The sequence below is a fragment of the Salmo trutta genome, chromosome 21, assembly GCF_901001165.1.
Source record: "Salmo trutta chromosome 21, fSalTru1.1, whole genome shotgun sequence".
Classification (NCBI taxonomy): domain Eukaryota; kingdom Metazoa; phylum Chordata; class Actinopteri; order Salmoniformes; family Salmonidae; genus Salmo; species Salmo trutta.
In genome coordinates, this window is record NC_042977.1 from 34,218,413 (window position 1) to 34,245,333 (window position 26,921).

The 26,921-nt window shown below is 42.9% G+C and overlaps 1 protein-coding gene, 1 long non-coding RNA gene and 1 other non-coding gene across 4 annotated transcripts; 1 reads left to right on the forward strand and 2 right to left on the reverse strand.

The window, feature by feature from the left end:
- Positions 1-3,757: 3,757 nt before the first annotated feature.
- Positions 3,758-17,592, reverse strand: LOC115157233 (outer dense fiber protein 2-like). Of its 2 annotated transcripts, XM_029705317.1 has the most exons (17): positions 17,515-17,592; positions 16,790-16,925; positions 13,679-13,808; positions 13,404-13,535; positions 13,139-13,213; positions 12,677-12,748; positions 12,423-12,539; positions 11,872-12,057; positions 11,612-11,721; positions 10,842-10,977; positions 8,523-8,633; positions 8,290-8,394; positions 7,722-7,880; positions 6,733-6,833; positions 6,097-6,259; positions 4,300-4,425; positions 3,758-4,123 (listed from the first exon to the last, which is right to left on the reverse strand). In XM_029705317.1, exons 2-17 carry the CDS (start codon positions 16,921-16,923, stop codon positions 3,944-3,946), a joined length of 2,037 nt encoding a protein of 678 aa, XP_029561177.1. In that variant the 5' UTR covers positions 16,924-16,925; positions 17,515-17,592; the 3' UTR covers positions 3,758-3,943. The 2 variants fall into 2 exon arrangements, with proteins under 2 accessions (XP_029561177.1, XP_029561178.1); XM_029705318.1 differs by lacking the exon at positions 7,722-7,880.
- Positions 10,171-10,243, reverse strand: trnat-ugu (transfer RNA threonine (anticodon UGU)). The gene has a single exon. It is a non-coding gene; the product is annotated as a tRNA-Thr (tRNA).
- A 347-nt stretch (positions 17,593-17,939) lies between the features above and the next one.
- Positions 17,940-26,814, forward strand: LOC115157236 (uncharacterized). Its single transcript, XR_003868405.1, has 3 exons — positions 17,940-18,633; positions 25,496-25,619; positions 25,808-26,814. It is a non-coding gene; the product is annotated as an uncharacterized LOC115157236 (long non-coding RNA).
- The last annotated feature ends 107 nt before the right edge of the window (positions 26,815-26,921 follow it).

Below are 26,921 nucleotides of genomic sequence, written 5' to 3' on the forward strand. Positions count from 1 at the left end.
GTTTCTTCAAGTGCAGTCGCAAAAACCATCAAGTGCTATGATGAAACTGGCTCTCATGAGGACCACCACAGGAAAGGAAGACCCAGAGTTACCTCTGCTGCAGAGGATAAAGTCATTAGAGTTAACTGCACCTCAGATTGCAGCCCAAATAAATGCTTCACAGAGTTCAAGTAACAGACACATCTCAACATCAACTGTTCAGAGGAGACTGCGTGAATCAAGCCTTTATGGTTGAATTGCTGCAAAGATACCACTACTAAAGGACACCAATAAGAAGAGACTTGCTACGGCCAAAACACACGAGCAATGGACATTAGCCCGGTGGAAATCTGTCCTTTGATCTAATGAGTCCAAATTTGAGATTTTTTGTTCCAACAGCCATGTCTTTGTGAGATGATCTCCGCATGTGTGGTTCCCACCATGAAGCATGGAGGAGGTGGTGTGATGGTGTGGGGGTACTTTGCTGGTGACACTGTCAGTGATTTAGTCGCTCTGGATAAGAGCGTCTGCTAAATGACTTAAATGTAAATGTAAATGTAATTTAGAATTCAAGGCACATTTAACCAGCATGGCTACCACAGTATTCTGCAGCGATACGCCATCCCATCTGGTTTGCGCTTAGTGGGACTATCAATTGTTTTTCAACAGGACAATGACCCAACACACCTCCAGGCTGTGTAAGGGCTATTTGACGAAGAAGGATTGTGATGGAGTGCTGCATCAGATGACCTGGCCTCCACAATCACCCGACCTCAACCCAATTGAGATGGTTTAGGATGAGTTGGACCGCAGAGTGAAGGAATAGCAGCCAACAAGTGCTTAGCATATGTGGGAACTCCTTCAAGACTGTTGGAAAAGCATTCCAGGTGATGCTGGTTGAGAGAATGCCAAGAGTGTGCAAAGCTGTCATTAAGGCGAAGGTGGCTACTTTGAAGAATCTATTTTAAATTGTTTAACATGTTTTTGGTTACTACATGATTCCATATGTGTTATTTCATAGTTTTGATGTCTTCAGTATTATACAATAATGTAGAAAATAGTTAAAATAAAGAAAAACCCTTGAATGAGTAGGTGTGTCCAAACCTTTGACTGGTACTGTAGGTGGGTGAGCGCAGTATGGAGTGAAATTGCATCGTCTATGGATCTGTTGGGACGGTATGCAAATTGGAGTGGGACTCTAGGGCATCTGGGATGATAGAGTTGATGTGTGCCATAACAAGCCTACAGATGTGAGTGCTATAGGTTGCTAGTCATTGTTGCAGGTAGCCTTAGAGTTCTTGGGAACAGGAATGATGGAGGTCAGCTTGATAGATGTGGTGATTACAGACTGGGACAAGGTTGAAAATGAATAAACCTGCCAGGTGTTCTGCACATGCTCTGAGAACACGCCCTGGAATACCGTCCCCGCGGCCTTACGAGTGTTAACCTGATTAAAAACATTACTCACGTCGGCCTTGGAGAGTGAGATTACCCAGTCCCCTGGGTCAGCAGTGGCCCTCATGCACGTGTGTGTGTTTGTATGTGTTTGTGTGTATGTAATAAAAAAAGTGTGTAATACCTTCTCATTTGCTTAACATGTCAGGCATCAGCATGAAAGAAGAATGCTTTCCAGTAAAGTGAGAAAGAGAGAGAGACAGAGATGCATCACTGACAGTATTACATAAGCAGACTTGGACAGGGGGGAAAATGAGGGCATTGACGCACACAGAAGTAAAATGCGTCCATCGTGTGTCTGAGGAGTACCAAGGACTTTTGTCTTTGAACACTTGAGAGGAGTGGAACAGGTCCAGATACGATCTTTAAAAAATCCTATATACCTCATTCAGTTTACTTCCTGAATTGAAATGGAACTGACCCTGTCGCTAACAATGGGAGGCAGAGAACTTGACTGACATTAGTAGCCTATGCCCTATAGCCTAGGGCAAGGGTATTCAACGCTTACCCTACGAGGCCGGAGCCTGCTGGTTTTCTGTCCTACCTAATAATTCATTGCACACAGCTGGTGTCTCAGGTCTAAATCAGTCCCTGATTAGAGGGAAACAATTTTAAAAATGCAGTGGAACTGGCTTCGAGGTCCAGAGTTGAGTTTGAGGGCCCTAGGGTTTGATAAGTTTACATAATAGCAGCTCACCACCAGACAAATTTAGGCAGGATTATGACTCAACCAATAGCCCCATAATCATACCATAATCAATGGTGGTCCAGTACACTGGGTATTCTGGACAACTAATCAATTGTGGTCAAACCTTCGCTTCTGTGAACGCTGTAACAGAGGTTTGAAACTTGTAAATTACAGCCTCTTCAGCCTCTTTGGCTGTAACGTAGAGGCAAAGAAAAGACAAATGGCAAAGAAGAACAGAATGAAGTCATCATCCCATTGTCACACTCTTTGGTCCAACTCATGGCAGCCAGCTAATATACCCTCACATAGAATGTATGGTTGTATGGTTATCTTATGGTTAGTGAAGGGGAAACACAGTACAACAGTAATTAGTGTTAATTAGGCCCAATGGAAACAACACTGTCCATCTCTGGCTGTCACAGGGATGTCATCAGATGTGTCAAGTCAAGCTTATGTAACAAAGCATTGTGAGATGTGCCAAGGTTCCTGTTGGGAGGCCAGGCTATGGAGTGTACCTTAGTTCGACTGGAGGCCTGCCTGTATACCCAAACAACCTCTAAAACCCAATATCCCAGTTCACAGAAACACATCAACAGCGAAACACAAAGAGGACAAGAGGGGAAGGAAGTATCAGTGGACATGTGGTTCACGTTGCTGCTCGTTTGTTGTGTTCCAACTTGAAATATACTTACTCCTGTCACTATATTAGACCTTATTGATTATGTTACCTGATTAATAAATGTATATGGTATGTCAATGAATGGAGAAGATTCACTTTTTGTATGGAAAGTTACTGTGAGAGAAAAGGGGAACAGCAAGTATGTCCAAAGTATGTTGAACAGAAGGTCCCTTGTAAACATCACGGAGAAGTGACCTGAAGGGGAACCGCTACCAGACCGCTTAACCGCGCAACATCTAGGCAGTTTGGGAAACAGATGGACAGTTCTGAGAAGTCACACACATAATCTCATCTTCACATACAGTATATATGCCTGTTTGATCATTGTACAAGTGTGTTTGCAGCTGAAGCATCCAGTGGGTTGAATAAACTTGGTTTGAGTTTTTTCTAGTTGTCCGTCTGAGTTCATCTTGTTTGTTCACAACCTATCAGTTGAATTGTTTGTTTTTGTCTTTTACATAACTGAGACTGTGTTAGCTCTGCGTTGGATATCTGGAGATCCTGTGATGAAACCAGGCCTGACAGCCAAAGCAACTGTACCTTGTTTTCTGATGTTAGCATTCAATCAGATTGTTTCCCTCCAAATGTTATGCAAAGTGTTGACTGACTACTCCTGAGCAACACCCTGGACACAGTGAGATCCCAAACAGGTCATGAAACTGGCTCTCCGAGGTTCCCATATCCTGCACAGCACCGCTGAGTGATAGACGGGCTTAAAACTTACCTTCCTTAAAGGGATAGTTCGAGATTTTGTCAATTAAGCAATTTTTTCTACTTACCAAGAGTCAGATGAACTCAAGGATACCATTTTTTGTCTCTGTGTGCAGTTTGATGGAAGTTAAAGGTTGTTAATGATGTGATTGCTAACTAGCGGAAGTCTATGCCAAAATCTCAACCTATCTCTTTAAGACTTAAGAAAACCAATTTGGATCAGTACGCTGAGTAAAAACTCTATGTACAGTATCCATTATCAACTTTATTGAAATTATATTTATAATGGAAAAAAGTAGTTACTGATCGATATAAAAATAAACATGGACTTCTTTATCGAACATGAATCAATGTGCAAATTCATTCGTTTTCCAAAACGCATACATTATTAAAAACACAACACACCACAAACACACATATCTGAGTAATTATCATTTTAAAAAGTAGGATGATCCAAAGCTAGACGTTGCCGGTGGTAGTCCTTCGTCAAACATGGTGGCGTAAGAGTTCTTGAGAAAGTCTACGTAGTTCTGAATGCTCTGCTTGTGGCTCTCTGATTGGTCCAGGCTGAGTTGCAGGTCCTTCAGACGCACCTCAAACTTCTTCTCAGCCTACACAAAGGAATCAATCCATTGAACGGACAAATGTATGTATTTCTATTCTTTAAAATAAAAAAATGGTCTGATTGGCTATGGCATCAAAAAGTACTGTACTGTATTATCATTAGCTTTAAGGGATATGAGAAACATCCTATGGTATGCAGTAGGTTATCGTGTCTGATACTCACCAACTGATTGCTTTGTTTAATCTGTTTCAGCTCATTCTCTCTCCTGCTCTTCTCAGCCTCCAGTTCCAGGATTTTAGTCTGAAAGGAACTTTCTCTGGAAACAGCTTTGTCTTTCACTTTGGACACCTTGGCATTAAAGAAATAGAGACGATGAGATGTATCAAAAAGTCAACCTCGACTTCTTGATACAAACTCAACTCCTAAAAAACACTATCTTCAAACGGTTTCTGTGCCTTTCCATTTCCTTCTGGGAACCAGTCAAAAGTTTGGACACACCTACTCATTCAAGGGTTTTTCTTTATTTTTATAGAATAATAGTGAAGACATCAAAACTATGAAATAACACATATGGAATCATGTAGTAACCAAAAAATATATATTATATATTTAAGATTCTTCAAAGTAGCCACCTTTTGCCTTGATGACACTGTTGGCATTCTCTCAACCAGCTTCATGAGGTAGTCACCTGGAATGCATTTCAATTAACAGGTGTGCTTTGTTCATTTGTGGAATTTCTTTCCTTCTTAATGCGTTTGAGCCAATCAGTTGGGTTGTGACAAGGTAGGGTTGGTATACAAAAGATAGCCCTATTTGGCAAAAGACCAAGTCCATATTATGGCAAGAAAAGCTCAAATAAGCAAAAATAAATGACAGTCCATCATTACTTTAAGACATGAAGATCAGTCAATCCGGAACATTTCAAGAACTATGAAAGTTTCTTCAAGTGCAGTCGCAAAAACCATAAAGTGCTATGATGAAATTGGCACTCATGATGACCGCCACAGGAAAGGAAGACCCAGAGTTACCTCTGCTGCAGAGGATAAGTTCATTAGTTACCAGCCTCAGAAATTGCAGCCCAAATAAATGCCTCACAGAGTTCAAGTAACAGACACATCTCAACATCAACTGTTCAGAGGAGACTGCGTGAATCAGGCCTTCATGGTCGAATTGCTGCAAAGAAACCACTATTAAAGGGCACCAATAAGAAGAAGAGACTTTCTTGGGCCAAGAAACACGAGCAATGGACATTAGACCAGTGGAAATCTGTCCTTTGGTCTGATGAGTCCAAATTTGACATTTTTGGTTCCAATCGCCATGTCTTTGTGAGACGCAGAGCAGGAGAAGAGATGATCTCCGCATGTGTGGTTCCCACCGTGAAGCATGGAGGTGTGATAGTGTGGGGGTGCTTTGCTGGTGACACGGTCTGTGATTTATTTAGAATTCAAAGCACACTTAACCAGCATGGCTACCATCCCATCTGGTTTGTGCTTAGTGGGACTATCATTTGTTTTCAACAAGACAATGACCCAACAGACCTCCAGGCTGTGTAAGCGCTTATTTGACCAATAAGGAGAGTGATGGAGTGCTGCATCAGATGACCTGGCCTCCACAATCACCTGACCTCAACCCAATTGAGATGGTTGGGATGATTTGGACCGTAGAGTGAAGGAAAAGCAGCCAACAAGTGCTCAGCATATGTAGGAACTCCTTCAAGACTGTTGGAAAAGCATTCCAGGTAAAGCTAGTAAAAATTAAGAAAAACCCTTGAATGAGTAGGTGTGTCCAAACTATTGATTGGTACTGTGTGTGTGTGTATATATATATATATATATATATATATATATATATATATATATATATATATATATATATATATATATATATATATTTATTTATTTATTTATTCTGAGCATTTACATTTGCTACTATACACATGATAGATTTGAGTAAAACCATATGCTGCGCATATGAGCATGAAATACTGTATATAATCCAGCAGCTGCTAACATACAGTACCTGTTGCCTGACGTCGGCCAGAGCGGCCTCCAGTTCTCTGTTGAGAGCCTGGCAGTCTGCTGAGCGCTGTTCTAGGTGCCTGCTGCTATAGCGTAAAGCATCCTCCTGACCTGCCAGCCTACGGACCAGCCCCTGGTTCTCCCCTTGCAGCTCTTCCATCTGCCTTGAAGAATACACAAATATACTTGAAGGGTACCTATCTAGCTACATAAGGACTTCATAACCTACACATATAACAGCCATCAGCATTGTATACACATTTCAGAACATTTCAGAATTCACCCTGGTCAGGCTTGATTTTTTTTTATTTAAACAATACAATATATCTTCAATGTCACTAATGTACTTTGACATGAGAAATATAGAAGAATCTCACTTGAAAATACCACTCGTAATAAAATGGGAGCATGCATGAAGTATGGCCTTCCCTGTGGCTCAGTTGGTAGAGCATGGTGTTTGCAACGCCAGCATGGTGTGGGTTCGATTCCCACGGGGGGCCAGTACAAAAAAAAATTATGAAAAAAATTATGAAAAAAAAATGCATGAAATGTATGCATTCACTACTGTAAGTCGCTCTGGATAAGAGCGTCTACTAAAATGTAAATGTAATGTCTAATGAGAGAAAGATAAACTTACTTTTGAAGAGCATCCACTTTCTGCTGTAGCTGTGAGTTAGCCTCGTGGATAGACTCTTTCATGTCCAATGACGATCTCATCTTCTCCCCTTGGCTCTCCACCTGGATGGAGAATAATCATATTTTCAGAATTGGGGTTCGTCAAAAAATGTACTCTTTGACTGAATATCTTACATGCTGCATGTATTTTCAATTAGTATTGAACATGGGGACATGAATTGGGGTTCAAGCACATACAGTACAACAACACAAAGAGTTGTACAGATGCACTTAATTTGACACTGCTTCTCACAGCAGGAAAATAATCCTGCAGCAACAGGAAATGTGAATTATTATGGGGATTATAATGAATGGACATTTTTGTAGGGGTTGATACATTTTAGGATTGCGGAAATCAAGTCAGAAATTTTAAAGTGGAAATTACAAACTTTAGAAGCTTTTTTAAACCTTGAATACACTAAAATGTAAATGTCCTGCTGCTCAGGAATATTCTCTGCGACAACAGAGTGAACAAATTCAGATAGTAGATCTGTACCATGCAATGACTGGAATTACATTGGTTTATCAACTTATCAACACAGCACCCTCATCACTGCACAAAGGTAACATGAGCAATATTCAAAGGCAAGCATTGATTGAACAGTGCTGAAACATGAATAGAAACACATCTTAAATCAGTTTAAGGTGACTATCAAGGCTCTATATACAACTAACAGGGGTACATAGGGTTGCGACCTTACTTTCTTCCCACTGCAATCTGAGCACATTCAGTCACAAACCTTAACACCAAGTCAAAGCAGGACCTGGTTGGGGATACACCATTATAACCATTGTGATTGTAACACTATAAAAGGAAACCACATATCGGGTTTGACTGCCATCTGGTGGTTGGAAGTGGTAAACAGCCACATTCTACATTCTGTACTGTACTCCAACAGCACTTACTTGCCCATCTACAGGTTACCATAGTCTTACTGCTAAATTGCACACCTTGACCTGCAGTTGTCTAATGGCCTCTGCCTTGTCTGCACATGTCTTCTCGGAGCGCTTCAGGTTGTCCTGGCACTCCGCAAGACTCTGCTCTGCGGCACTCAGTAACTCTGGGTACTCTTCCAGCTCCCTTACAGACCCCTCCAGTTCCAGTCTCACCTGGGGTCCATGGGGGGAGGGGCGCACCGGCCAGCAGGGCAGGGGCGCAGAGAAATGTTAATGACTGATTGGAGACACCTCTCTAAGTAGCTCTCACTGACTGGACCACAACTGACAATACACGCACAAGAAGCTGGACACTCCCATTCACCACTGATGAGTATTTACACAGAGATCATCTTTTAAAGGCTTTCAGCAAACTGTGAGGCAAACAAATATCAAAAACACAGGATGTCACATTCATTTTGATTTCACTGAACCAAATATTGTTTGTGTCAAACTATTTCAAGCAATTTGATTTTATTCTTACACATGTTGAATGGGCTATCTTTTTGCTTCAATTTCGAAGGATGAAAACCAATTTAAGACAAAGCTCTTTACATTGAATGTAGCCAACAGAAGACTTTACCTTCTCCACTTCTGCCTCTCTTCCTTCTCTGATGTTCTCTGTTTCCCTCAGAACACTCTCCAACTTCACTCTCAGATCATCCACCTCCATTTGAAGCTCTGCCACCTGAGAGGTGTGCAATAACAGGTCAATAAAAACAGACAACTTCTACCTTACCTATGAATCTCTCAATGCATTTTTATAGGATTAGTAAGTATTGAAACTTGGATATGGGGGGGGTGTGGGATCCCTGCCTGACTCTGATCCTGTTCTGCTTGGTCTTTCCTCTCCTGTAAGATAGTGCTCTCCTCTTTCAGGGCTGCTTCAGAATGGACCAGCTGCAGTTCCAGCCCAGCCCAGGACGCCTGGAACATACATAAACCAATATCATTTTGAAAACAACGGGAACAAATCACGTAATAATAATAATAATATACAGTACCAGTTAAAAGTTTGGACACACCTACTCATTCAAGGGTTTTTCTTTATTTTTACTATTTTCTAAATTGTAGAATAATAGTGAAGACATAAAAACTATGAAATAACACATATGGAATCATGTAGTAACCAAAAAAGTGTTAAACAAATCAAATTCTTCAAAGTAGCCACCCTTTGGGGCGGCAGGTAGCCTAGTGGTTAGAGCGTTGGGCCAGTAACTGAAAGGTTGCTAGATCAAATCCCCGAGCTGACAAGGTACAAATCTGTCGTTCCGCCCCTGAACAAGGCAGTTAACCCACTGTTCCCCAGTAGGCCATCATTATAAATAAGAATTTGTTCTTAACCTAGTTAAATGAAGGTTATATTTAACAAACAAAAACATTTGTGCCTTGATGCCAGCTTTGCACACTCTTGGCATTCTCTCAACCAGCTTAATGAGGAATGCTTTTCCAACAGTCTTGAAGGAGTTCCCACATATGCTGAGCACTTGTTGGCTGCTTTTCCTTTCCTGCGGTCCAACTCATCCCAAACCATTTCAACTGGGTTGAGGTCGGGTGATTGTTGAGGCCAAGTCATCTCATGCAGCACTCCATCAATCTCCTTACACAGCCTAGAAGTATGTTTTGGGTCATTATCCTGTTGAAAAACAAATGATAGTCCCACTAAGCGCAAACCAGATGGGATGGTGTATCACTGCAAAATGCTGTGGTAGCCATGCTGGATAAGTGTGCCTTGAATTCTAAATAAATCACCAGTAAAGCACCTCCACACCATCACACCTCCTCCTCCATGCTTCACGGTGGGAACCACAGATCATCCGTTCACCTACTCCACGTCTCACAAAGATACGGAGGTTGGTACCAAAAATGTCAAATTTGGACTCATCAGACTAAAGGACAGATTTCCACCGGTCTAATGTCCATTGCTCCTTTTTTCCTTGCCCAAGCAAATTTCTTCTTATTGGTGACCTTTAGTAGTGGTTTCCTTGCAGAAATTTGACCACGAAGGCCTGATTCACGCAGTCTCCTCTGAACAGTTGATGTTGAGATGTGTCTGTTACTTAAACTCTGTGAAGCATTTATTCGGGCAGCAATCTGAGGTGCAGTTATTTCTAATGAACATATCCTCTGCAGCAGAGGTAACTCTGGGTCTTCCTTTCCTGTGGCGGTCATCATGAGAGCCAGTTTCATCACAGCACTTGGTTTTTGCAACTGCACCTGAAGAAACTTTCAAAGTTCTTGAAATTTCCGAATTGACTGACCTTCATATCTTCAAGTAATGATGGACTGTTGTTTCTCTTTGCTTTTTGAGCTTTTCTTGCCATAATATGGACTTGGTCTTTTACCAAATAGGGCTATATTCTGTATACATTTACATTTTAGTCATTTAGCAGACGCTCTTATCCAGAGCGACTTACAGTAGTGAATGCATACATTTCATACATTTTTTTTTTTTTTTCTGTGCTGGCCCCCCGTGGGAATCGAACCCACAACCCTGGCGTTACAAACACCATGCTCTACCAACTGAGCTACAGAGCTACCTTGTCACAACACAACTGATTTGCTCAAACGCATTAAGAAGGAAAGAAATTCCAGAAATAAACTTTTAACAAGGCACATCTGTTAATTGAAATGCATTCCAGGTGACTACCTCATGAAGCTGGTTGAGAGAATGCCAAGAGTGTGCAAAGCTGTCATCAAGGCAAAGGGTGGCTATTTTGAAGAATCTCAAATATAAACATTTATTTGTTTAACACTTTTTTGGTTAATACATGATTCCATATATGTTATTTCATAGTTTTGATGTCTTCACTATTATTCTGAAATGTAGAAAATAGTAAAAAATGATCTGGAATGAGTAGGTGTGTCCAAACTTTTGACTGGTACTGTAAATATATATAATTATATCACCCTGAATCATGGTGGGAATAAATGACATGCTAGAATATACAGAGAAGGTATTCGAATTAGAAAGCAGTAGAGCTACAGTAAGTTTGTTATCTTAGATAGTTAGATTATATAGGGGCTACTCCATGGCTCAAGGTAAAATTTTGGTCAAACTAAAACAATAAATCAATAATTGTTGGGTGGTGCACACACAACTTCAAGGTATATATTGCCGTTTTATTTTCCTACCTTGAGGGTTGCGTTCTCAAGGCCAATGTTTCTGTTTTCAGTGTTGAGTTTTTCCACTTTTAGGAGTAAGACCTCATTTGCAGCAGCGAATTCATCCCTCTCTTTCTGCAGCTTCATAGTAATGTCTGCTATTTGGCTGTAATGAAACAACAATAAAAATCTAAATAAAATAAAATTGTATTGGTCATGTACACATATTTTGCTGATGTTATCGCAGGGGCAGCGAAATGCTGATGTTTCTAGCTCCAACAGCGCAGTAATACCTAACAATTTTTATTCATTTAACTAGGCAAGTCAGTTAAGAAGCTTTATCTTGGCCAGGTCGCAGTTGTAAATGAGAACTTGTTCTCAACTAACCTACCTAGTTAAATAAAGGTGAATAAACATAAAAAAATGTATAGAACAAATTCTTATTTACAATGACGGCCTACCGGGGAACAGGGGGTTAACTGCCTTGTTCAGGGGCAGAACGACAGATTTTTACCTTGTCAGCTCGGGGATTCGATCTTGCAACCTTTCAGTTACAAGTCCAATGCTCTAACCACTAGGCTACCTGCTGCCCCACAATACACACAAATCCCCAAAATAAAAAGAAAGGAATTTAGAAATAAGCAGTTGCCGCTTGCCCAAATACTTTCTGTGAGGAGAAAATCTGGAAAAAAATAAATAAATGAGAGAACATTATTTATTGCCTCAAGGACCTGGATTGACAATACGCCAGACTTTGTGTCCAGGACAAAAAATGAATACTAAGGCTTGAAATGACGTACCCTTTTAGCAGTCCTATCTGTGCATCAAGCTGTACTCCCTCATCTGTCTTCTGCTCCTGTTGTCTCCTCCATGTGTCCCTCTCTGAATGAACCTCAGCCAGTTGAACATCCTACATGTCATAGAACATAACATAAAGCACCTTACTGGTAGTGGCAATGAACTCACCAAGAACGGGATACCCAAGTCGTGTAAAGTAGGGGACACCGTAGCTAAAGTAAAAACTGTGTTCTTATTGGTTCCCAACATTACCCATACGCACTTTCTCCCTCAGCTTCGTGTAGCATTTATCCACAGCAGCTTCGAACCTCTGGGCCCTCCGTTTCTGGGCGCGGGTGGCCTTCTTCAGGACTTCTTTCTCCTGCGCTGCCTTTTCCGAAACACCAGAGATCTCCCCCCTCAGACTATCTATCTCCATCTTCTGTGCCATCAACTGCCTCTCCAAACCCTGGAAAAAAGAGAGGGAACACGCACAGTGTTTAAGCTTTAAACAGATCTACACACTAATTTCTAGCCTATTTAAAACAAATAAGATTTCACTTACGGACGACGTCCATCTTGGATGGGTCGTAAATTAATATTGTCCACCATTCTTTGTGAAACAGAAATGCGTTTATTTTTTGCTGACTTTCTTCCCAACCATCCCAGACACCAGACACACAGGCTGGAAGCTTCATATTTACTGGAAATTGTGTATTTTGCTTTCTCTGTGTCTTATTCTACAGATAGAATGGCTTGTCCTTACTAAGTTCTCAAATGGGACAATAAAGTGATTGATATATTCATAGACTGATGCCTGAACTTGTGTGTTACCCGGAGCTGCACAGTGAGACGGTTGTTGTCGGCCTCCCTGCTGCGTAGCTGACCCTGCAGATAAGCACGTGTGGTCTCCACAGACTTGGTGGCGTGGACCGCATTCTCTGTGTTCTCCTGTGGAGCATCAAAGCAGAAAGAGATGGTGTGAGGACAATGCCTTCATTTAATTTGTACCTTTGTCAATGTTTTATCATGTACAAATTGTGGTCAGCGCTTGTGTATTTCATGTGAAATTAAAGGCCAATGCTAACCATTTCTTTCTTCCGCAAACCCACCAGTTCTTCTACCATTTTTTCTTTATCATTCAAATCTCCTTTCAAATGCTGGTGGAAACAAAATAACAATAAAACAAATATATTTGATCTTTCTCACAGTACAATTTTCATTTGAAATGACAAATGTGTATAGTGAACAGTAGCAGATGCTTTTCTATCCAAAGTGTCTTACAAATTTAGCACACAAGTTCAGTATATGTGGCCCATGCGGGATTGAATCAAATCCCCAACTTTAATGTAGCTGACATCATGTTTCAACCCACTGAGCCATACTGCACTGAAGGACCCTATTATCTGCCAAGAGGAGCTTAACAAACTGGCAGACCTTATCAAATCTTAAGCCTTGGCACCGCTATGTCAACATTTCAAAGCGTTTCAATACAGGTCTGGAGTAATGTGTGAAGTTTTATTTTTTTCACCAAGGGAGAAGCAATTTACCAGATTATCACACTCAGCTTGTGTTAGCTTCTTTAGTAAGAGATCGATGCGTTTGTCTGTCTCCATTCGAGACGCCTAATACAGGAGACAAAAAGGGTAGTCAAATCACATGTTAATTTAAGAAGACAAAGTTGCAATAACCCTTTACTTTAGTACACAGGTATAATGCAGTCTAAAACTTGTCATAAGCATGACCCCCTTAGAAATTGCTAGCTGACAGTTCTTCAAAGTAGTAATCATTAGCCATCAGATTACAACTGCCAACCTCTGCATCCTTCAGGTCTTGGAGTTGCTGTCGAACAGACTTGTTTATCTGTTTAAAAACCTCCAACTTCTCCAGCAGAAGGCCTCTCTGCTTTGACATCCGCCGGTTATCAGAAGCAGAGTGTCTTGAGTCCTTTGTAACAGAAAGATTAATTCAATTCTGCTTTTGACACCTTAAACATTGTAAACGAATTAAAGATGTTAATATCATGTCATGCCTCTCAAAATAAAGACAGGTGGACTGTCTGCCCATCAACTGCAAAGGTCTTCACGTACGGCAAAATCGTCCTCCAGTGTCTCCTTGAATGACATGAGCTGTATGGCTGCAGAATTGGCCGCTGCTTCGGCATCCATCAATGTTTTCAACAGGGGACTTTTGTCCATGGGTGCGCCATAATCTCCATAACTACATATAAAGAAAAGACAGAGAGAGGGTTAGAAATCAGTTGGATCCACACTTAGAGCTGTGTCTGTGCAGTGTTTCTCCCAAATGCAATCGTTTATAATGTAGATGTATAGTGTATTTTTGTGATCCCCGACGCTCGGTCTGAACATTAACATGCATCACTTGTGGTTTTGGAAGCATAAGGACCTTATCTTTCATATCAGCTAGAAATAATTTTCAAATAACAATGTTAAGTTAATACACAACTTGATAGGGTTAGTGTTCCCACACGGCCATATCTCCATGTTACAGCGCTTGTTTACGGACAACAGACGGAAGACAGGAGGCAATCTCCTGTGCTAATTAGCTATCAGCTGTATGGATCTGCGCAAAACTGCTAGAGTAAGTGTATCTGTTTTATTTAAAGGATTCTTTCTTGATGATGAAAGATAGAGGCCATATGTTTTGAAAGCCGTGTCGCAAGCAATGATTATTGACGTTTCTAAATGTTAAAACACAACATCAGGATGGAAGGAATGGCGTCTGATAGGATGGCTGCCGTTTTACATGCTCCTAACCAACTGTGCTATTTTGTTCGTTTTTTTGTTAGTTGATCAAGATTATCCTACCAACGGGACATTAAAAACTGTAATATCTTATGTTTCACAGAGTCGTGGCTAAAAGACTACACGGATAATATAGAGCTGGCGGGATTTTCCATGCACCAGCAGAACTGAGAAGCTACATCTGGTAAGACAAGGGGTGGGGGTAGGGTTGCTAACTGTCCCGTATTAGTCGGGATGTCCATTATATTGGGCTAAATTGGTTTGTCCCATACGGGACCTCCCTTGTCCCGTAAATTCATCCAATCACAGTAAAGCGTAAACTCGCCAATTCCTGCAAAGTAATTTCTGTTATTGTTCGGTCGGTTTGGCATATTAAAGATATATGGATAAACCTGCAAAAAAGTAAAGACTGCAGCTACAACAAACAATGTGAAGCAAAAAAGACGTGGGTTAAGGTTGTCAGTGGTGACTCAACGAAAGCTTGCTGTACTTTATGTGTCGGGAATTCTCAATTGGCCATGTAGGGGAGAATGACCTAACTCAGCATGCATCCACAGAAATGCACAAGGCCACGCTAGCTAAAGGAGCTAGCAATATCGGTGCATTCTTCGTGCCGTCTACTGTGGAAACTGACAAAATTGGAAAACACCTCTCCGTTTACCAGTTATTGAGCAGTGCCAACAATCGCATTCTGAAAGCTAATTGCCCAGCTCACATAGCTCATAATGCCTGCAAGCACGCCTGCGATCAGCTGTCAGTGGATATTGAGACAATTGTTTTACAGATCTACAGCCACTTATCAGTATCTGCTTCCCGAAGAGAGGAACTGCGTGCATTTTTTGCCTTTGTTGACATTGAGTGGCGTGAAATTCTGCGACATGTTTGCACAGGATGGCTCTGTCTTCATCCAGCTGTCGATTGTCTCCTGCGAAGCTGGCCAGCTCTTACATCATACTTCAGGTCCCTTGGGGAGACCTGTCCTGTGGCACTGAAGAGTATTTTTGAGTATGAAGAAAAAACAGAAGCTGCTGAGATTTATCTGTGCTTTTTCCACAACGTGGGTGTCTTTTTGACCAACTCGTAAACAAGCTGGAGGAAACAACGCTCTGCATCACAGATGTTTACAAGGAAGTCCAAAAGTTCAAAATGAAGATGCTTCAGCTGAAACAGGACCGTTTTTTTGGGACGCGCTCTTTGAAAGGAGGGAGTAGTGTAACGACCCTGGGTTTATAAGCGCGGATATCGACTCTGCCGCTCGAGCATGCATTTGCGGCACGGTCGATAGCGCGCTGGACTTCGGGCTAGAAGGTCGAGGGTTCGAGACCTGCTCCCTGCTGTTTCATTACAATACAAATGTTTTGCCTTTCCAATTGAATAAGAATATACACTGTATATTCATTCACACAAAACCATACCCATACCGCCGTGGCACCGTGCACTGGCACACAACCTTTCGTCCCCTATTTGGTAGTAAGGAAGTTGGCAACCCTAGGTGGGGGTGTGAGTATTTGTCAATAACAGCTGGTGGGCGATGTCTAATATTAAAGAAGTCTCAAGGTATTGCTCGCCTGAGGTAGAGTACCTTATGATATGCTATAGACCAAAATATCTACCAAGAGAGTTTTCATCTATATTATTCGTAGCCGTCTATTTACCACCACAAACCGATGCTGACACTAAGACAGCACTCAACCAACTCTATAAGGCCATAAGCAAACAAGAAAATGATCATCCAGAAGCGGCGCTCCTAGAGGCCGGGGACTTTAATGCAGGCAAACTTAAATCCGTTTACCTAATTTCGACCAGCATGTCACATGTGCAACCAGAGGGAAAAAAAACTCTAGACCACCTTTACTCCACATACAGAGACGCATACAAAGCTCTCCACCGCCCTCCATTTGGCAAATCTGACCATAATTCTATCCTCCTGATTCCTGCTTACAAGCAAAAACTAAAGCGCCAGTGTATCGGTCAATAAAAAAAAGTGTTCAAATGACGCGGATTCTAAGCTACAGGACTGTTTTGCTAGCACAGACTGGAATATGTTCTGGGATTCATCCAATGGCATTGAGGAGTACACCACCTCAGTCATCGGCTTCATCAATAAGTACATCTACGACGTCGTCCCGACAGTGACCATACGTACATATCCCAACCAGAAGCCATGGATTACAGGCAACATCCGCATCGAGCTAAAGGCTAGAACTGCTGCTTTCAAGGAGCGGGACACGAATCCGGACGTTTATAAGAAATCCCGCTAGGCCCTCAGATGAACCATCAAACAAGCAAAGCGTCAATACAGGATTAAGCATGTGACAAATAAAGTTTGATTTGAAGTTCAGATAAGGCATTGGTAGGCGAAGCTAATGGCTGAGAACTGTAGGGAGATTGAGAGCTAACTATCCCCTAAATAAAACTGTGTCCCATAGATCTCACTAGTTGCTCTCCATCTCAGGGGTTTTAGTGTAGACGCTGCTGCGTATCCTGCTCCCTCTCCCAGGCTCTGAGAAGCCATCTAGATCATCGTCTAAAGAGTCCTGGAAGGGATCCTCAGGAGACATGGCTTTCATTTCTGCAGGGGGGGGGGGTGAAAGAGGACTATAGGTGTTAGTCTTACAGTTTTCCCATAATCACATTTCTATTTTCTAATAAAAGACACTAGACAACTGTAATGACAAGGAAATTATGAAAATGATTGATGCACTGACACAATATGATATGAGAAGATATACACAGACAAGTGTACAGTGTAATGCAAGTATAGCTAGAATTGTAGCTAACTAACAGGTGTCATACATGGAAATTGTCCAAGGCAATTTACCTGTTCTACTTCTCAATCAATTACTATCTCCTCTACAAACAACCCTGTACTGTCACTGATTATTAGGCTACAACCAGTGCTTGTTCTTTTCACCATTAGCTATTAGCTGAGCTGATCCATTTTGACCTTCAGAGCCAAGGAACAGTAGTTAGCTAGCTACACAAGCTATGGTATCTGGATACAGTACGCTAGCTGACTTAGCTAGCAAAGGCCAGTTAGTTAGAATTACTAAGATGAAACGCAAAATCAAACCGAGTTTGCATTAGGTAAGAAACATCTATGACGAAGACGTATCTAGCTAAATTGGTAAGGTGAGATTTCAAATGAAATCTGTTTTTACCTTCATTCACTTTCCTGCCTCTTGTCTTGATGGAAACCCTTGTCTTGTGCTACTGTACTGTAAGATGCTTGGCGTTCGTTGCATCCATTGGTTGATTTGAGTCCCGCCTTTTTACTCGCGATAAGTGATTGGCTGAGGCATTGGGCGTAAAGACGTAATGTAAACAAACCCTACTTGAGCGTGGTTGTTAGCTAAATTAACCAAACAATGGTTGTTCGGGGTTTAACCCATCCACATGCATTTTCTATATGAAATAAATATTATGTCATAAACAAAATATTTAGAGTAAAACCGAAATGAAAAAAAATCAACAACAAAGTAATTAAACTGAAACAACAAAGTAATCAGTGTTAATGAAACTCCACGGGATTCAAAAACTGGACAGTTAAGTCACGTGACATCCAAGTTTGGAACGGACCGTTTTGATTGGATGAAGCACTTCATTAAGTTTATCTTCTCAATTTTAGATTTCACCACAACTAACTTACTTAGTTATTGAAGAGAGCGCACACGTTTTGGTTATATTCTGAACCGTACATTTGTTTGGCATGGAGGTCATATCTCTTGACCGAGGAGCTTATTTGCGCCATCTGCCGAGCCTGTGACTTTGCCCTGCGGTCATAATTATTGCGAAGGCTGTGTGAAGCAGTTGAAAAGATCTGCGGTAAAAGTCGAAAACATAAATGCCGACGGTGGATTCGAGAGACTGTATGTTAAACGTGTCCTTTTTGCCTTGCGATTCAACGTTAAATTTGAAAAATAACGTGGTACTTAACAACATAATTGAAAAGTACCACAGTAAACGTGCAAGCGGTGTCGACTGCACTGTCTGCAAAGGTGAGCAGAGGATGTTCGCAGAAAAGAGTTGTCAGCTGCGAAGAGTCATCTTGCACCGTCCACATCATACCACACTTGAAGAACGCTGTACTGCGCCAAGACGTTCTGGTGAGCCCAATGGGCGACACTGGCAGACTCTGCAAAGAGCACGGGAAGGGACAGGAAGTTTACTGCGAGACAGACCAGACCCCCCTGTGTGCCTACTGCATTCTACCTGCCGAGGCCAAGCACACGGATGGGCACAACGTCGTGAAACTGGCAGATGCGCTGGATACTTTAAGGGTGAGGTGGTGTCTCATATTTTCATTTTGGTCACTTGTGTATGCATGGTAGATACTTTGAGTTTGTGCTATTTTCAGAAAATCTATTAGAATGCGTCTTGTTAATTGGTAAATCACTAATTGATCAATTAATCAATGGTATGTATTTAATTGTTTTGATAGGGGAACTGTCAAGTCAAACTTGAGGGTATTAAAGAGAGTCTGACTGAAGTAAAGAATGGCCTGGCAAAAATGTATGAGGCTGCTTCGTGTTCCAACACAGATCCTATCATGTTGACTATGTCAGCAAAAACATTAACCCAAACCCCACATGATAGGAATTAGGCAAATGTTGAGGCTCCTCTCACCACTTCTGTTAAACTAGTCTGAATAGTGAGTGCATGTAGTGGCAGACTTATTAGACAACTAACACGGAACCCAAACCGGCTGCGCACGTGCGCCATCGTGAATACATTTATTTTGTCCCCTACACCAGACGCGATGACGACATGCAGGTTAATATCGAAACAAACTCTGAACCAATGACATTAATTTGGGGACAGGTCGAAAAGCATTAAACATTTATGGCAATTTAGCTTGCACTTGCTAGCTAATTTGTCCTATTTAGCTAGCTTGTTGTTGCTAGCTAATTTGTCCTATTTAGCTAGCTTGCTGTTGCTAGCTAATTTGTCCTGGGATATAAACATTCGGTTATTTTACCAGAAATGCACAAGGTCCTCTACTCCGGCAATTAATCCACACATAAAAACGGTTAACCGACTCATTTCTAGTCAGCTCTCCTCCTTCCAGGCTTTTTAATCTTTTAAGTTATATGGTGATTGAAATCTAAACTTTCATAGTATTTCCACAACAACCGGCAACAGTTCTCTTTCAATCACCCACGTGGGTAAAACCAATGAGGAGATGGCACGTGGGTACTTGCTTCTATAAACCAATGAGGAGATGGGAGAGGCAGGACTTGCAGCGTGATCTGCGTCAGAAATAGGAATGACTTCTATTTTAGCCCTTGGCAACTGACTCTCTTTGGAGCACACGACCAGTGTGGGTGCAATAGCTGAGGCTGACCACACCACTCATGTCATGTGCGTTGCAAAATTATTTTAGAAATCTGTTATTCAATCATTGCACTCTCACTGCTCACGAGCGTCTGCATAGCCAGGCTCTAAAATAGAACTTGGTTCTATTTGTGATGCTTGACGCACTGCAAGTCCTGCCTCTCCCATCTCCTCATTGGTTTTAAGGAGCATATACCCACGTGGGTGACTGAAAGATGAACTGAGGTCCACACTCCAGTCCAGTTGGTGGTGGTAATGCACCTTAAAGTTCTTTGCCAACTGCCATATAAAGTCCAAAGAAGAATAAGAATCCTGAAGGAGGAGAGATTACTAGAAACCACCTCGGTTTACCCTTTTATCTGTGTATTAATTGTCGGAGTAGAGGACCTTGTGCAGTTCAAGTAAAATAACAACCCAATGTTCATATCCCAGGACAGATTAGCTAGCAACAGCAAGCTAGCTAAATTGCCATAATTGTTTGCTTTTTGACCTGTCCCCAAATTAATATAGGTGGTTCTGATTTTTCAACCTGTGTGTCTTGATTGTGTCGTGTGTGTGGACAAAATCAACGTGTGTGTGAGCGGTCTGGTCAGCATGTTACTGTGCATCATTTTCAATTGTGGTTTTGTCACATCTTTTTTTCTACACGTATCTCTTTTACATACAATTATTAACTATGCTCTTCCCTGATGTTTTCCCAAACTGTACAATGCCTCTGATGCATTTCACTCATGTTGTGGTGCAAATATTTGTTTTACTCCTTTCCCATATTCAAGTCATTTACCATATTTTCCTTTTTAGCCTCATGAACATAACTTGGTTGCAGTTTGTATCTGTGCTAGAATTGTTAAAGTCCATAAAATAACAGTATTGTCGATATTGCATAGGAAAATAACAGATATAGGTATTGGCCCAGAATTTATGAATCCCTAACTTGAAAGTGTAAAACAGACTATGTACACTGAACAAATATATAAATGCAAAAACAGTTCATATGAGAATCTGTCAGTTGACCTGTATTAGGCCCTAATCTATGGATTTCACATGACGGAATAGATATGCATCTGTTGGTCACAGATACCTTAAATAAAAGGTAGGGGTGTGGATCAGAACCAGTCTGTATCTGGTGTGACCACCATTTACCTCTTTTGCGTCGAGTTGACCAGGCTGTTGATTGTGGCATATTGTCCCACTCATTTTCAATGGGTGACATGACAGGTGAGTACGTCGGCCATGGAAGAACATGGACACTTTCAGCATCCAGGAATTCTGTACAGATCCTTGCGACATGGGGCTGTGCATTATCATGCTGAAACATGAGGTGATGGCGGCAAATTACTGGCACGACAATGGGCCTCAGGATCTCATCACGCTGTCTCTGCATTCAAATTGCCATCGATAAAATGCAATTGTGTTTGTTGGCCATAGCTTATGCTTGCCCATAATAACCCTACCACCATGGGGCACTTTGTTCACAACGCTGACATCAGCACGACGCCATATATGCTGTCTGCCATCTGCCCGGTACAGTTGAAACGGATTCATCCATGAAGAGCACACTTCTCCAGCATGCCAGTGGCCATCGAAGGTGAGCATTTGCCCACTGAAGTCTGTTACGACGCTGAACTGCAGTCAGGTCAAGACCCTGGTGAGTACAACAAGCATGCAGATGCGCTTCCCTGAGACTGTTTCTGACAAGTTTGTGCAGAAATGCTTCAGTTGTTCAGTTTCTTAAACTGGTTGGTCTCAGATGATACCCTAGGTTAAGAAGCTGGATGTGGGTGGCTGGTGTGGTTACATGTGGTCTGTGGTTGAGGCCATTTGGACGTACTGACGTTCTTTAAAATATAATGTTGGACGTGGGTTTTGGTAGAGAAACAAACATTAAATTCTCTGGCAACGGCTCTGGTGGTCATTCCTGCAGTCAGAAAGACAATTGCATGCTCCCTCAACTTGAAACATCTGTGGCATTGTGTTATGACAGAACTGCACATTTGATTGTCCTCAGTGCAAGGTGCACCTGTACTGATCAGGCTGTTGAATCAGCTTCATATGCCACACCTGTCAGGTGTATGGATTACCTTGGCAAAGGAGAAATGCTTACTAAGAGGGATGTGAACCATTTGTTTACAATCTTTGAGAAATAAGCTTTTTGTGCGTATGGAACATTTCTGTGATCTTTTATTTCCGCTCATGAAACATGGGAACGGCAATTTTGTTTTATTTTTTATAACTGCTCGCAAATTGCTTTTGGTGAACAAATCAGTCTGAAAATGTTTCAATCTGTGCTGTACTCCGTTGAACTTTTGAAATCCTGACATAGCCCTCGAGTCAAGATTATTGCTCACCCTTGTTCTGTGGCAACACATACCTTTTAGTAGTGAGGGGCATTTTAATTATTCTTCTTTCACCTAGTAGAGCTGGTTCCGCACAGCTTTGTTCAGTAGCCATGATTGTTAAATAGACATGGGCGGGGGCCTAAGACTGGCTTCTGCCTGGGGCCTCCGCCTGGGGCCTCCAAGTCAATAACTTGGCCCCGGTGTGAATGCAGCATTTGTCTGGTTTAACCAGGCTACACTTCTGACGGTCACGCATTTTTATAACAGGCCAGTCTGGAGAGGCAGCAAAGTGAGTGCACAGCCTTCCTGTGCAGAATCAAGCTGTTCCTGGAGTTTGAGGAGCAGGTGTGGCAGAAGAGGTTCTCTGGACATGGTGCAGGAAAGGGAAACAGAGGGGCTGATGAGGCTGCAGGACAGGCTGACAGACACAGGACACCATTTACATTTAAGTCATTTAGCAGACGCTCTTATCCAGAGCGACTTACAAATTGGTGCATTCACCTTATGATATCCAGTGGAACAACCACTTTACAATAGTGCATCTAAATCGTTTAGGGGGGGGGGGGTTAGAAGGATTACTTTATCCTATCCTAGGTATTCCTTAAAGAAGTGGGGTTTCAGGTGTCTCCGGAAGGTGGTGATTGATTCCGCTGTCCTGGCGTCGTGAGGGAGCTTATTCCACCATAGGGGTGCCAGAGCAGCGAACAGATTTGACTGGGCTGAGCGGGAACTGTGCTTCCTCAGAGGTAGGGGGGCCAGCAGGCCAGAGGTGGATGAGCGCAGTGCCCTCGTTTGGGTGTAGGGACTGATCAGAGCCTGAAGGTACGGAGGTGCCGTTCCCCTCACGGCTCCGTAGGCAAGCACCATGGTCTTGTAGCGGATGCAAGCTTCAACTGGAAGCCAGTGGAGAGAGCGGAGGAGCGGGGTGACGTGAGAGAACTTGGGATGGTTGAACACCAGACGGGCTGCGGCGTTCTGGATGAGTTGTAGGGGTTTAATGGCACAGGCAGGGAGCCCAGCCAACAGCGAGTTGCATTAATCCAGACGGGAGATGACAAGTGCCTGGATTAGGACCTGCGCCGCTTCCTGTGTGAGGCAGGGTCGTACTCTGCGAATGTTGTAGAGCATGAACCTACAGGATCGGGAGAACGACAGGGTGTTGTCCAGGGTCACATCAAGGTTCTTAGCACTCTGGGAGGAGGACACAATGGAGTTGTCAACCGTGATGGCGAGATCATGGAACGGGCAGTCCTTCCCCGGGAGGAAAAGCAGCTCCGTCTTGCCAAGGTTCAGCTTGAGGTGGTGATCCGTCATCCACACTGATATGTCTGCCAGACATGCAGAGATGCGATTCGCCACCTGGTTATCAGAAGGGGGAAAGGAGAAGATAAATTGTGTGTCGTCTGCATAGCAATGATCGGAGAGACCATGTGAGGATATGACAGAGCCAAGTGACTTGGTGTATAGCGAGAATAGGAGAGGGCCTAGAACAGAGCCCTGGGGGACACCAGAGGTGAGAGCACGTGGTGCGGAGACAGATTCTCGCCACGCCACCTGGTAGGAGCGACCTGACAGGTAGGACGCAATCCAAGCGTGGGCAGCACAGGAGATGCCCAACTCGGAGAGGGTGGAGAGGAGGATCTGGTGGTTCACAGTATCAAAGGCAGCAGATAGGTCTAGAAGGATGAGAGCAGAGGAGAGAGAGTTAGCTTTAGCAGTGCGGAGAGCCTCCGTGACACAGAAGAGCAGTCTCAGTTGAATGACCAGTCTTGAAACCTGACTGATTTGGATCAAGGTCGTCATTCTGAGAGAGATAGCAAGAGAGTTGGCCAAAGGACGGCACGTTCAAGAGTTTGAGAGAAAAGAAAGAAGGGATACTGGTCTGTAGTTGTTGACATCGGAGGGATCGAGTGTAGGTTTTTTCAGAAGGGGTGCAACTCTCGCTCTCTTGAAGACGGAAGGGACGTAGCCAGCGGTCAAGGATGAGTTGATGAGCGAGGTGAGGTAAGGGAGAAGGTCTCCGGAAATGGTCTGGAGAAGAGGGGATAGGGTCAAGCGGACAGGTTGTTGGGCGGCCGGCCGTCACAAGACGCGAGATTTCATCTGGAGAGAGAGGGGAGAAAGAGGTCAAAGCACAGGGTAGGGCAGTGTGAGCAGGACCAGCGGTGTTGTTTGACTTAACAAACGAGGATCGGATGTCGTCGACCTTCTTTTCAAAATGGTTGACGAAGTCATCCGCAGAGAGGGGGGAGGGGGAGGAGGATTCAGGAGGGAGGAGGTGGCGGCAAAGAAGCTTCCTAGGGTTAGAGGCAGATGCTTGAAATTTAGAGTTGTAGAAAGTGGCTTTAGCAGCAGAAGAGGAAAATGTAGAGGGGAGGGAGTGAAAGGATGCCAGGTCCGCAGGGAGGCGAGTTTTCCTCCATTGCCGCTCGGCTGCCCGGAGCCCTGTTCTGTGAGCTCGCAATGAGTCGTCGAACCACGGAGCAGGAGGGGAGGACCGAGCCGGCCTGGAGGATAGGGGACATAGAGAGTCAAAGGATGCAGAAAGGGAGGAGAGGAGGGTTGAGGAGGCAGAATCAGGAGATAGGTTTGAGCAGAGGGAAGAGATGATAGGATGGAAGAGGAGAGAGTAGCGGAAGAGAGAGAGCGACGGCGCAATACCATCCGAGTAGGGGCAGAGTGAGAAGTGTTGGAGGAGAGCGAGAGGGAAAAGGATACAAGGTAGTGGTCGGAGACTTGGAGGAGAGTTGCAATGAGGTTAGTGGAAGAGCAGCATCTAGTAAAGATGAGGTCAAGCGTATTGCCTGCCTTGTGAGTAGGGGGGAAGGTGAGAGGGTGAGGTCAAAAGAGGAGAGGAGTGGAAAGAAGGAGGCAGAGAGGAATGACACCCTGCTGAAGACTCAGACCATCAGTGACCCCCCTGGTGCTGCTCCAGGTAGAGCAAAAGCATGATTAGGGCATAATACATTTTTTTTTTTTTAAAGAAAGACTGAACGCTGACGTGACACAATGGTGAGCACAGCATTGTCTGGTTTGTCCAGGCTAGGAGTGTACTGGGACGTAAGTTTAAATGAGAGTTGAAATTCGGCACCACAAAAAACAAAAACAGTAGGCAGCGCACCCAGTGCCGCTTATGCTAATAATCAATTCATTAAGCGTATGGCTACGTTTCATAATGATTTATTTTAACTGTTCGATTTCATTTCATTAAACAGCTCTTGAAGAATGAGTGGTAAGTTGAAATTATTTTTGACTGAATTATAGCTGAAGACACCACCCACAATTCCCTCAAAGTAGAATAATTAAATGTCATGCGTTTTTTTTTTTTTAATGACCAGCACCACAGTATTTATTTGACAAATTTCTTTACAAGTATGTAAATAATTGGCGCAACAGACTACATATGCTACACATTATGTTCATCTCGCTAAATTCTGAACTTCAGTGATCTTAAATTTCCCCGTTGCAGGGCAGACCTGCTTCAAAGGGACGTTCGTTCCCGTCAGATGAAGATCAGTAATTGGAGTGGAACCAAGCTTGTGGCTTCATCTAGAATCACCCCCTATTCCAGACTCTCCAGAAAACATTTCAAGGTGAAGAGCAGTTAACAAGTTAACATTATATATAATTATTAGACTGATTGGTTCAATTTTCAGCTATCTGAGCATTCACACAACTATAGTACATTAGAAGCCTATTGTGTTTTTGGCCAGCTAATTGTTCCTGTCAGCCATTTTAAAGTGAAGTTTTGGCTCGTATCTCTAATATTATGTCTCTGTAGGAGATGTCATTTTCTTTGCTGAATTAAGTGCCCACCCCAAACTGAAGTTGGACTCTGGCTCTGTGTGGGTGACTGAGGAGGACCAGCGACATGAGGAACCATGTTACCTGGATCGGTCTTACTGTGTGATGGGAGTCATTATCTCCTCCAAGGGTGTGCACAATTGGGAGGTGGAAGTAGAGGGGCTCTCCTCTTGGGCCCTCGGCGTAGCCTTCCTTGGCCCATACCAGATAGCGGTGACCTGCAAGCTCGGCACTGATGACCAGTCGTGGAGTCTGAGTTAGAGCAAGCAGCAGTTCTCTGCCCAGCATGACTGGCTGGCATTTGCGTTCCATGTACCGGACTCCAACCCACCCAGACGGATCGGGGTCTTTCTGGATGTGGACAGTGGAATCCTGAGCTTCTACGATGCAGTGAGGATGGCGTGTCTCTACACTTTCTACTGTACCCTGGATCAGGACTCAGCCAGCCAAACTTACCTCAGACCAGCCTTCTGCCCTAGGCTGAAGGAGGACGACCAGCCACTGTCGACTAGGCCGATGAGGGTGCTGCGACCAGTCTCAAACTTTTAGGCACTACAACCAACGGCATCCTTCACACTAATAGTTACACTAGCAGCTAGCTAACATACTTTTCTTCTTGTTCCAAATGCTTAGTTTGAACCACTCACCATTGATTGTTTGAAATTAAGAAAATATGAATAATCTGTTTTTGTAAAGCCGCTCAAACTGTTACACAGCTTAAAATGACGCTACAGTTTGGCAAAATCCCAAAATGTAAGTTGTCTGAGCCTTTGAATGTCTTGTAAGTGAACTAATTAGATAAATATATGCAGTGTGCATAGCATCTGAGCATCAGCAATGTATTGTGCCTTTTTCTACATGTTTCCTACCAGAATAGACTACCAAATCTACAAATGCTTATTGACAAGTGTTTAGTTTCAATTTCTTGTGGTCCTCTGTTGGATTGTTCCTCTAACACGGCATTAAAATAACTTGGTCCTATTATCATTGTATTGTTGTGATGGCAGCATTTTAGAATAGTTAAAAAAAAAAAAAAATGTACCGTATCTGGGATTTACTTCCTGGTTCTGGTCGCAGTCCTATAATTGTTA